This window comes from Babylonia areolata, chromosome 10, assembly GCF_041734735.1.
Source record: "Babylonia areolata isolate BAREFJ2019XMU chromosome 10, ASM4173473v1, whole genome shotgun sequence".
Classification (NCBI taxonomy): domain Eukaryota; kingdom Metazoa; phylum Mollusca; class Gastropoda; order Neogastropoda; family Buccinidae; genus Babylonia; species Babylonia areolata.
The window spans coordinates 36573331-36585786 of record NC_134885.1 but is presented as its reverse complement, the minus strand read 5'-3'; the positions used below and the strand labels follow the sequence as shown (position 1 = coordinate 36585786).

Below are 12456 nucleotides of genomic sequence, written 5' to 3'. Positions count from 1 at the left end.
CTCGGCTTGTTTAATTGATTATTCATTTCCAGTTTTATTTTATTTTATTTGTTGTCATTGTTGTCTCTTTTTTTTTTTCTTCTTTTTTTTAGTTAATATTCTAAACGAAATTAAGTTGGCTGAAAAGTGGGTGTGAAATACAAGTCCCACAATTCAAATAAAGAAAAGGAGTTGTTTCTGTTATTATGTCCCTTGTATGAGCTGATGGCGGCCATTTGTCGTTATAATCAGTTCCATCGATTGTGCTGAGTGCAAGTGCGTTCATCACTTCCTGCGCATACTGACCGCAAAAAAGACAACGGTACGTTGGCAATTATTGATAGCAGAATAAGGTATTAGCAGTTCATTTTAAAATGGTGGTGGGATTGCTTAGCTAAAGTGTGGTGATGCAGCCGACATCACGCAACCACTTGACGATACCGAGGAAGGGGGCGAGGTCCTCCACTTTGGAAGCAGAACACATTCGTTGCGAATCTTCCAAGTCTCGATTCTCGGCATTTGATTTACGTCCATGGTAGACCCACAGGTTGTTACGCAGATGTTTTGTGAGGTGTATTTGTTGTGCTTATTGCATTTTTCTTTTATTCCAGTGGTGTAGTGGGTCTGATGCCCTAATTTATTTCGAAGGAGGCGGTGGCTTGAAGTTCAGCCGTGTCTTCCATGATTTAGTAGGCGTTTCTCTGATACGAGTTAGTCAGCTTACTCATTGTAAAAATACGTTGGAAATACCTGATTGCTAAATGAATTGATTTGAAATAACAATAGCAAAAGAAAAAGAGGGCATGAAGTTGTTTTTTTTTAAATAACAATATGAAATATGCTGAAACACAAAATGAACGAAAAATGAAAATAAGTGTGTTATCTTGATTGTACTGTCTGGGGTATTGTCACTTGATAACATGAACAGCTCAAACACCAATGACTATTACAGCTTGTGGTATTTTGAGGAACTGAATAAAGTACACACCAGTACTGAAATTAATTGTTTCAGTTTCATGTTGGTATTTAAAAAATGAAAAGATTTATTTTTTTTTAAAGAAAGAAAAAAAAGCAAACAATATATGGGTACTGTTAGAAAAAATAAAAAGATTTATTAAAAAAAAAAAAAAGCAAACAATATATGGGTTCTGTTTGGAAGAAAAAGTGCTATTTATGTTCATGCGTGGTTGTGGGAATAAAAAGTAGACTTGTTTTTAACATGCCCACAGTAAGAATTCTCTGATTTATAAGTCATGTCAAATTTTAATCCTTTTTTTTCTTTATTTTTCTTTTTATTGAATAAATAGTTCAGTAAAACTAAAAGAACCTCTGCTACTACCAGGATGGCAAAAGTTATGCGTTTCATTTTTTCTTCTCAATTCATTGCTTAAAGTGTGTGTGTGTGTTTTATGGGTGTGTGTGTTGTATGTAAACACAGTACTCTAGTACTAGTAGTTATGTGCCATTTGAATTCTTGAAGAACAAAGTACAATGATCTGTATGTACATTTTTGTAGTACTTGTTAAAAATTGACTTTTTAATTTTTCTTTAATTTTGTTTTATCATAATATTTACACAAATTACAGTGCTGGGAAACTGAGCTCTGCCAGTACCAAGATTGAGACGGTGGAGGGTGGTTTTTTTTTTCAAACTACCCTTCTGGTACTTTATTATGAAACAACCATCAACCCATTTATTCCACTTCTTTTCCAGTACATTTTTTAACAAAGGGTACAGCTATCAGTACCACTAAGTACTATTATTAGTACTACAGCTGTGCACGCAGATCATCATGCACTTTGATCCATGGTGTCAAAAAATAGTTGTTATGCTTTCAACATGCTTCTTTCCTGTCCCTCCCCCCTTTACTTTCCTACCTACTGTTAACAAGTATTGCTGAGTCATAGTTAACTGACTCACTGAATCCCTCCTGGAGTGGGGGCTAACTGTCCAATCACTGGACAATGTGAACAATGTGATTCAACATTTTGTGTGTTTACTCAATAAAAGCTGGAGTCTTTATGAGAGCAAGGCCAAGATGGACACACACACACACACACACACACACATATATATATATATATAAAGTTATAACAGGATCTAGGACAGTCTTTCTATAGATTTATTGTTGATGGATGGGGACACACCAGTGATGTAATAGAGATCTATCCATTTTGGTTTCATTTGATAATTTTTAGACTTTCAGTATAACTATAAGAGCTGTTGTTTGTGCTCCCACTTACAGTCAAATATTCCACTGTGGATTATGCCCACAACAGTATTTATACTTCTTATACACTTACACAGGTATGTTAATTGTTATGTACACATGTAATGACATGTGCATGTTTACTTGTACACATGTATACATATTGCATCAATACATGTCATTTTTCTTACGATTTTTTAATATTTTTTATAATGCATTAATGATTCATAATTTGCTGTGTCCAGTTTTTAATCTTGGGTAAAAATGAGATTATTTACACTTAACTTTACATACATGGACATGTGGTTCCTGGTTTTTTACATTGTATGTATCGATAGACGTATGTATTGTGTGCAAAACTGTGCATGTCGTTAGTCTCTTATTTTGGTATGAATACTTACATAATGTTCACTTCAACAGATGTGTATAGTACTATTTACCACCTATGAAAGTGGAAGAGACTCAGCAGTGTGACAGACTCTTCCTGTTTCACCTAAATTTTGTTACAGCATGCACAACTTTGGAGAGGACAAGGATACAGTTGGAGTCACTTTTCAGGTGGTTTTTTATTTTTTTATATATATATTTTTTAAAGGCTTTTGAAAGGGTTCTATTTCAAAGCCACAGCCTTCTGTTCATAAGCTCATGACACTGACCATTGCAGCACAAGGGCTGGTGGTGTTTCTTTTGTTGTTGAAGAGTGAAATTGTCATTTTATCTTCTTCTTTTTTTTTCTACACAGGTTTTTGTTCTTTGAACAACTGAACCAAGATGCCCACAGTAAAGGGAGATGGAATGCGAGGACTTGCAGTCTTCATATCAGACATACGAAACTGTGAGTTGATACTTTTTTTGGATTCTGTCACAGATTTTTTGTTTTGTTTTGTTTTTTTGTCTGTCATGGTCAGTTGGTCTTATGCTTTCAAGATTGTCAGTGATAATTAAAATCCAAATAGTCAAACTACAGTGAATATTGCTCTGCTCTTCCCTTTTGTGAGGAGAGCATCATTAAAAAAAAATAAAAAGGTGTAGCTCTGCAAATTCTTCTTTCTCTCTCTGCTCACATGCATTTGTTCACATATCTTCTTGTTGACTTGCAAGACAAACATTTGTGGTTGTACCAACCGCCATGGCGAAGTGGTTAGCATCGCGGACTGACGGCTGGGAGGACGTGGGTTCGAATCCCAGCGGAGGTGGGTTTTTCGGCCCGTGGCCGGCTCCTACCCAGAGTTGAGTGTGCTACGGGCTTAAATGGGAAGACTGAGACCGCACAGTCGAGCGTCATCCACTTCAAGGATGCGTCTTTGGGTGTGTTGCTCTAATTACCTGACCAACACTGCAAGTGTCTGTATCTTTCGGGCCTGGTTAACGCCGGGATATCATTATGACAGGAAGCGTAGAGTACAGCCTTGTCATGCAGTCCCAAACAAAAATGGACCTCCATAGCAACATCATCATCGTCATCGTCCTCCTCCTCCTCCTTCATCATCATCAATATGAATAAAACTGTCTCAGAGTCTGTGGCCTTTCATGCCCTGCTCTCATGGTGACCTCAGTTTCGATACCTCTCCACTTCCGTGCTTGGGGTGAGTCCTGTCAATGTCATCAGTGTCAGCAGATTAATGGGGGGCTGTTGTTAGAGGGACGAGGTGGCAGTCTCCACTGTGGGAGGGACGCTCACTCAGTCTGGCTCCGCGACTAAGCCATTATTGTCGTTAGTAGGGGGCTTAGTAGGTGGTGTCCTTAGTACGTAAAATCAGAACAGGCACCACTGAACACCACCGAAGTGACTCAGCGGATGAACCCGGGTGTGGTCGTGTATGGGGGAATCTAAATGAGCGGCGTGGGAGTAATGCCACTGAAACAGTGCAGATGGTGGGGCAGCAAAAAAAAAACAACAACAAAAAAAATCAAAAACAAAAAACAACAGCACTTGTGGATGTGCTCACAGACAAGCATCAACATATTCACACAGAGCTTACACATGAACACACACATGTATTTTTCCACACACACACACACACACACACACACACACACACACATGCACATGTACATGCACATGCAGCACACACAAATGCACACACTAGCACACACACATACACACACTATCACACACACACATACACATACACAGAGGCCTTTTTTCCTGTATTCTTTTCATTACATCACACACACCCCTTCCCCCTTCCAACTCCCAACCCTTTCCACCCTTTAAAAAATTTTTTTTTTACATCTGATATAGCACGCCTGTGAAAAGACATAAAATCAATGAACAACTAGATACACACACGTCCCTCCGTTCCACACTTACACATAGTACATTGTATGTACTGGAGTAGTCATTATGTTGAAATAATGTGCAGTATGTGTGCATTAACATACTTGAGAATGTTCCAACCTTCCACATACTTGTGCGCTCATGCACACATGCTTGCATGCATATGTGTGTACAATCATGTATGCATACTCTCTCGAATACATACACATTCTGCACATACACTCATGCAACTTCACCCATTTACAAACACACACTGCTTGCATACATGTACACTCACTCACCTGTGCACACAGGCGCGTGCGCGCATGTGCGCGCGCGCACACACACACACACACATGCGCAACTTCGTCTCCCACCCACCCTTTCCTCCACCACACACACCCTTAGACACACCTTAGAAAAAAGTCACTGTATTAAATATGTCTCATGCTGCCTCCCCCTGTCTCACATTCGCTTCCTGCATGCTTTCACACAAGCCGTGACAAGGTATTCAGAGAAATGGTTAAATGACTTTGGAGAGAAGAAAGGTGAAACCGTTGTTACCTTGCAGTTTGTATCAAGGTGACCTTAAAGCTGTACAGCTACATATAAAGTACCGTTGTCTGTTATAACAAGTTTTATTTCACTGAAAAGATCATTAACTTTGAAATTTGAAAAAAGAGACAGAAAAGGAGGAATATCCCTCAGCAACAGTTTATCATAATTATGTCTGAATTTTTTAATTGTAACTTACTTTGAAAAGACAGCTTCTGACATTTGGTTGACACAGTGGTATAGGTAGGGGGATGTATGTATACAAAAATTTAATGTTTTGGACATTGTATTTTTGTTTTGGTCCCCTTTTGATATGCATTTTTCTTTTACCATCACTTGTGGTAAAGCTGCTTAAGACTGATAAGAATGACCATTTCTTGTTTTAAACACTTGGTTGTATGGACGTTTTAAGATTTTATAAGTGTGTGTGTGTGTGTGTGTGTGTTAAACATTCTTAGTTTTTCTGCATGTTTTTATGGAGTGCTTAGTCTGTCTACCTGTTTTCCTTATTCATCACATTTCACCTGGCGGCTGACTGAGTTAACCAAACACAGTGCATCTGGTTACTTAATAATAATAATAATAATAATTATATATGTATGTGTGTATACACACACACACACACACACACACACACACACACACACACACACACACACACATATATATATATATATATATACTTGGTATTGGATTGGTAATGCCAGTCATTGATTTGATTAGAATTTGGTTCTCATTTATATCTATAATAGACATAAATTTTATTCAGTTTAGCAGATTATGTGTTCCTGCATTGAAGTCAGTCAGCAGAATTGTTTTCCATGTTAATGTTTTTGTTTTGTTTTTTTTGTTTTGTGTGTGTGTGTGTGTGTTTTTGTTTCTTTTTTGTTGTTGTTTTTTTTGTTTTTTTGTTATTCATCTGATGGTAGTGTCTGTGTGTGTGTGTGGGGGGGGGGTGTATAACACACTCTTATGTAGGATATACTTGATGCATGTGTTTTTACATAAATTATGTGTATATAAATGCATTCTTCTTCTTCTTATTATTATTATTGTTGTTGCTGTTGTTATTATCATGAATTTTCCTGTGCTGTCCTTGAAGTTGAGCACAGCGCTATGGGAGTCCCAGGTGTTGTGTTCCTACTTGCCTTGTTCTCTCAAGTGGTCAGATGGAAGTGGTGCTGGCTAGCCCTGTGTCTAGCGCTACATCTTTCTCTCTCTCTCAGTTTTTGTGTGTGTGTGTGTGTGTGTGTGTGTGTTCCACTGTTCGTGCGGGCATGTGCACACTTTCCATCCTCTGTCTTTCTGTGTAGACCTCTCTGTTTAGAGCTTTGTCTTTCTGTCTCTGTCTGTCTCTCTGTCTTTTTATCTCTCTGTCTCTGTGTCCACCTCCTTTTTCTCCTCATTCTTTTTTGCTCCTCACCCTCTTTCTCTCTCTGGGTTTGTTTCCTCTGTCTGTCTGTCTGTCTGTCTGTCTGTCTGTCTCTCTCTCTCTCTCTCTCTCTCTCTCTCTCTCTCTGTCTCTGTCTCTGCCTCTCTCACTTATGTGCTGAGAGTGTGGGTGTGTCTAAGCTGCTGAATACTGCAAGACTGCCTACCACTCATAGCCCTCTTCTTAAGGAAACTGCTTTGCTACTTCCAATCTGTCTGTCTCTGCTCTTGTAATTCTTTGTGTCTGTGTCCGTCAGCCTGTTTCAGTGTTTGGCAGTCAGTCCTGTCTGTCAGTCTGTCTACCAGCTTGTTTGTCAGTCAGTGTCCGTCAGTCTGTCTGTCTGCCTGCTGGCCTGTCTGTATGTCTGTCAGTCTCCACATGTCTGTCTTGTCTTCCTGCCTGCCAGCCTTTGTGTCTGCCTGCCTGCAAGCCTGTTTGTCAGTCTCTCTGTGTCCACCTGTCTGTCTCCATGCTTGCCAGCTTGTTTGTCAGTCTGTCTTTGTTTGCCTGCCTACCTCAGTACCTGTCAGCATGTTTGTCTGTCCCAGTGTCTATCTGTCCATCACTATCTGCCAGCCTATCTTAGTATCTCATCTGTCTATGTCCGTCAGTCTGTCTGCCAGCCAGCCAGTCTGTCTGTCAGTCTCAGAGTCTGTCTGTCTCTTGATCTGTCTGCCTGCCTGCCTGCCTGTTGGTCTGTCTGTGTCCATCAGTCTCTCTGCCTGCCTGTATGTCAGCCTGTGAAACTGAGTATAAACTGCTAGTAGTACTTGTGTTCTTCTCTCTTCCAATTCCTGCCCTTCTCTCTTTTCAGTCCTACCCCCAGGCCTCTCCTCCTCTCCAAAAAAAATCCTTCCATAGCTCATTAGATTCAAACCAATCAGTAAATCTTTTTTTTAATTATTAAAAAGAGCTAACCAAACTATGTTAAATTTATATTTGAAAAAAAAAAGATGGATGTTTTTGGTGATAGTTGTCTACATTAGCTCTGTCACTCATGTTCTCCAAAATGTGTTCTCTCTCCATAGTCCTTGAAGATGTGAGAGGAAGAGGATGCACAGATGGAGAAAGGGGGGTGTGACGGAGTGAGTTGCATTATTGCTCCAGATGGGAAAGCTGGCAGTCTAAACAAAAAATGGGTGGTGGGGTGGGTGGTTTTAGCCCACCCATCCCAGGTCTGATTCTTAGCTGCCCCTTTGGCTGAAACGAGCCTAGTTCCTCCCAGTCTTTCAATGAATACAAATGAGAATGACCAGAGCAAGGAGAACTGTGATTGTTGTGGGGGGTGGGCCCAGAGTATAGTGAGGGGGTGGAGGTGGTGGTGGTGTGTGTGTGTGTGTGGGGGGGGGGGGGGAGATCAGAGGCTTTTTCAAGAACTTCTAATGTTTAATTTTGACTTTGAGACAGTTGTTTGTTTTGTTTGTATTGTGTGTGTTATTGCTGGGGTCTCTTTATCATAAGTGTGCATTGGCCATGAGCCATGAGCTCAATAATTTCAAAGTAATCAAACACATGTATATATCATATGCATGTACCACTCACATGCATGTGTGTGCACACACACGAACATGCAGACGAGCACTCACACACACATATATATGCCCCAAATCCCCCACCAAGACACACACACCCACACACACACACACACACACACGCACGCACGCACGCACAACACTCTCGATCTTCAGTCCTAAACCCTGGCTATTATTGTTGTTTTCCCGATAAGAAGAGGGGGAGGGGGGGGGGGGGGGGGGGGGAAGAACAGCCAAACACCAAGAACAAAACTTCCACAATGAACGTCATGAGATTTTTCATGCTGTGAAACTGTGCAGCGTGTTCACATCATTGCATTTCAGCTTGCTATCTGACAGGCTGCGGTAGTCTGGGTCGTCTATTGATCTGTAGCTGGGAGCCAGGTCAGGAGAGGAGAGCCCGCCTACTGATGTGGATCTTTGTGTTGGCGATGCGGTTATGTGGGATGTGACATCATTGCTCACAGCTCACCCCCATCAGATCTGTTTGCTGTGGGGTTGGATTGTGTATAACATGTGTTTTTGTCTGACATGTCGAGGAGTGAAGAGTTTGAAGGGGAGGATATTACAAGGTGTTATTCAGAGGATTGTAGTATATATATTGTAAGATTCTTTCTCTAGGTGTGTCAGAATATTATAATTCTCAGGTGTGTGTGTGCATGTGTGTGCGTGCATGTGTGTGTGTCTGAGAGTGTGTTTGTCTGAGCATGTGTGTGTCTGAGCATGTGTGTGCATATAGTGTGTGTTTTGTGGAACTCGTGTGCATGCACATAAAGTGTGAGAGGTACATTCTTTTCTTTCTTTTTTTCTTTTTCTTTTTTCTTTTAATCACAGAGGTGATATCTAGCTTGAAATCAACAAATTTATGGGTTTTTTTCACAGTCTATTGATCACAGTTTTTTTTCTCACTGTGAGTGTGAATAATAACCACAGATAGCAAGAACAAAAAATTGTTTGACTCATTCTCCCATACATACTCTGTCTCCCTTTTCTTCTCTGAGTTCTCACCCTGTTTGATTATCATTCATTCTACCTCACAGTCACATACATGCTATGCATGCAGACATGCACATGCGCATACAGAGAAACACACATATACACCCACACACTTACACTTACACATACACACACACACACAAAACAAAACAAAAAAAAAACACACAAAAAACCCCTTAAGCTGATGCTAATGGGAGTCTTAAAACAAAACCAAAACAAGAGAAGCCACACTTAAACGCCCCAAACTCAAAACTCCTGAACCACCTGCCGGATCATGTTTTCCCCCCTCAGAATAATGCCAGGGAAATTAGGCATGTGCAGTGAGGTTCATGGTTTGTTTCCCTGATGAATTATGCATGTGTTCCCCTCACCCTGTGATTGCTTGAGGCCTCTTATTGATCTGTGGGCAAAGAGGAGGAGGAGGAGGACCCAGTCAGGAAAGCAGCTCGACTGTGATTCAGATTGTAGCTCTGCTTATTTATTCTTCTTATTTATAGCACAGCCATCCTCCAGGGACAGTTGTCTTTGTGGAGGTGGTACAGGTTATGAGGTGTTGCATCACTGTACTTGTCATTGTCACGTGTCAAAGATTTTTTGCTGGAGAGCTTGTCATTTACAATGTTGAGTCTAGGGTAATGTAGGTTTGTTTTGCTTGGTTAGTTACCTTAAATTTCTGTTAGGACTGTCTCTGTTTGAGGTGTTACAAAGTGCAGGGGTTGAAAAGGCTCAGTTTTTCATGTACTTTGTGTCTTGTTTGTTGAGTATCTAAAAATTTTATTTAAAAAAAAGGGGGGCAGGGGAGGGAGGGGGGGGGGGGGGGGGGGGACTGGGAGTTGGAGAAGGCAGATAGATATAATTGAAACTGTTTATGTTGATAATGTACTGTTTGTGTGTGTGTGTTTGTGTGTGGAGGTTTGGGAGGAGGGGGGGTGGGTCAAAAAATCACAATAAAGAATAAACTGAAAACAGACAAGTCAGCCATAAAATAAATGTTTGCCCCTTATCTTAAGGGGGGACATGGCTTGCATTTTTGATGAAAAATCACTAGAAAATGTGTTTTGGGGTTATTATAAATTTTGAAAGAATAATATATATCTACAAACACCATTTTGGGTGTCTTTTGCTTTAATTTTGCATAAAAGTGTGTGTAATTGTACTTTTTTTTAATGTAGGTGGCCTCAAATATTTATCAGAAATCGAAGTCGATTGGGAGTTGGGAGGCTGGAGAAGGCAGATACTGAGATAGATATAATTGAAACTGTTTATGTTGATAATGTACTGTTTGTGTGTGTGGAGGGTGGGGGGTAACAAAAAATCACAATAAGTATAAACTGAAAACGGACAAGTCAGCCATAAAATAAATGTTTGCCCCTTAACATTACCATGGAGAAAGCATACACGTGCAGTCAGTGTCATTGGTTGTTGCCGTGAAGTATGCATACAGGTGGTTCACCTCTCCCTGTGATTGTGAAAGGCCTGACGGCTATTGATCTCTGGCCAAGGTGAGGAGGAAGGCCAGTCAGGAAACCAGTCTGTGTGATGATGTGAATTGTTATCCATCTTTGTTTTCAGTTAATTCTTGCTCATTTGAAGCCAAGCTGATGGCAAGGACTGTCTCTCGGAGAGGCAGACTTGGGAGGGAGTGGTGGAGGAAGTGGGAGAGAAGCAGAATTGTATTTGTTTGTATTTAATTTTATCACAACGGATTTCTCTGTGTGAAATTCGGGCTGCTCTCCCCAGGGAGTGCGTGTCGCTACACTACAGCGCCACCTTTTTTCTCTTTTTTTTTTTTTTTTTTCCTGCATGCAGTTTTATTTGTATTTCCTATCGAAGTGGATTTTCAACAGAATTTTGCCAGGAACAACCCTTTTGTTGCTGTGGGTTCTTTTACGTGCGCTAAGTGCATGCTGCACACGGGACCTCGGTTTATCGTCTCATCCGAATGACTAGCGTCCAAACCACCACTCAAGGTCTAGTGGAGGGGGAGAAAATATCGGTGGCTGAGCCGTGATTCGAACCAGCACGCTCAGATTCTCTCGCTTCCAAGGTGGATGCGTTACCTCTAGGCCATCACTCCACTCATGTGGAGGATGTTGCGTCCATTGTCTATTATGAGCAACAGATTCTTTGAGAGCTCATGTCAGTAAATTGTAATGTAATGTGTCCTGTTACTTTTTGTCACAACAGATTTTGTCTGTGTGAAATTCAGGCTGGTGTCCCTTGGGAGAGTGCATCAGCACAGTTGACCACAATAGGGGACCACCCATATTATATATGTATTCTTTTCTTCTATCACTGAATCATCATAGGGAGTATGTAGCGCAGCTTATCACAAGGGCTGTTATCATCAAGGGAGGGAAGAGATGGAAATTTCCAACCCTTCCGGTATGCAAAAAAAACAAACAAAAAACAAACAAAACAAACAAAAAAAAAAAAGCCCCAGGATGAAAATTTCCATCCACTTCATTGTAGAAATTTCCAGTCACAGTATCACTGAATTCATGCGAAATTGTCATAATTAGTGTGTTCATTTCCCTTTCAGAAAAGTATATGTTATGTATGTGAATACTTTCTTTTAGTTGTTTGCATACTAGATGATTTTTAAATTATTACCCTCTGTGTCTAAAATATCCCTTGGCAAATCATTGCACCTGAACATAAAATATGCTTGGCGCTGAAAGGGTTACAGAGACCAGCACAAAGGAAAGAATGCTGCATCAAAGTAGTTGGCATGTTGATTGTTGTTTTGTTAGAGAGCTCACAATTTAAATGTTGGGTGCTAGGGATTGTTGAATAAAATGTTTTAGATGGGTCTCCACATTCATGCATGTACATAGACCATCCTTTCAAAGTCTTAGCAAGTGGAACACAGGTGGGGTTTGTGTGTGTGTGGTTTATTTTTTATTTTTTTATTTTTTTAACTCATTGAGCCCTGCACCTGAGCATTGGTTTGGCATCAGAATTCATCCCGTTAAAACAGTTTTGACATTCCTACATATGCTTAAAATGCAAAGAAAGGGCACAAACTGATACAGTATTTCCGGATGTGATCATATGTAATTTTGAGGAAAAACAGAAAATTTTCTGCAGTTACTTATTTTTTCTGCATCAGTTTGGCATGGAATCCTGTCGAGGCTGTAAACCCCCCAGGGTTGAATGTGTTAAAGAACATATCGTCTTGCTGGCCATCTAAAAAGAAGAGTGGATGCTTCTCAGGCTGTTTGTGGCAAATTCCTTTTAAGAAGAGGAGGAATGGGAGGGGGTGGGGGGGGGGGGTCTAGAAATTGTTGCAAAGTAAGCAGATATTGATTGAAATGAATACAGATAAATGTATACATATCAGTAATAAAAAAAAAAAAAATTCAAAGAACAAAAAAACCTGACACAGCTTAGTAAGTAAAACACAAATATAAGCAGGTCTCACACAAATGTGTGCCTTGACCGTTTGTCTAGCGCCTGCCTGAGGCATGCGAGGCTCGGGGACATGTATTGA

The 12456-nt window shown here is 40.4% G+C and overlaps 1 protein-coding gene across 1 annotated transcript in view; it reads left to right on the top strand.

Moving 5' to 3' along the window:
- Window positions 1-201: 201 nt before the first annotated feature.
- LOC143286971 (AP-2 complex subunit alpha-2-like) overlaps window positions 202-12456 on the top strand; it is a 48966-nt gene continuing 36711 nt past the window's right edge. The window contains exons 1-2 of the mRNA XM_076594959.1: window positions 202-301; window positions 2931-3023. Coding sequence (XP_076451074.1) covers window positions 2960-3023 — 64 coding nt within the window. The 5' untranslated portion in view covers window positions 202-301; window positions 2931-2959. The remainder of the gene's footprint in view (window positions 302-2930; window positions 3024-12456) is intronic.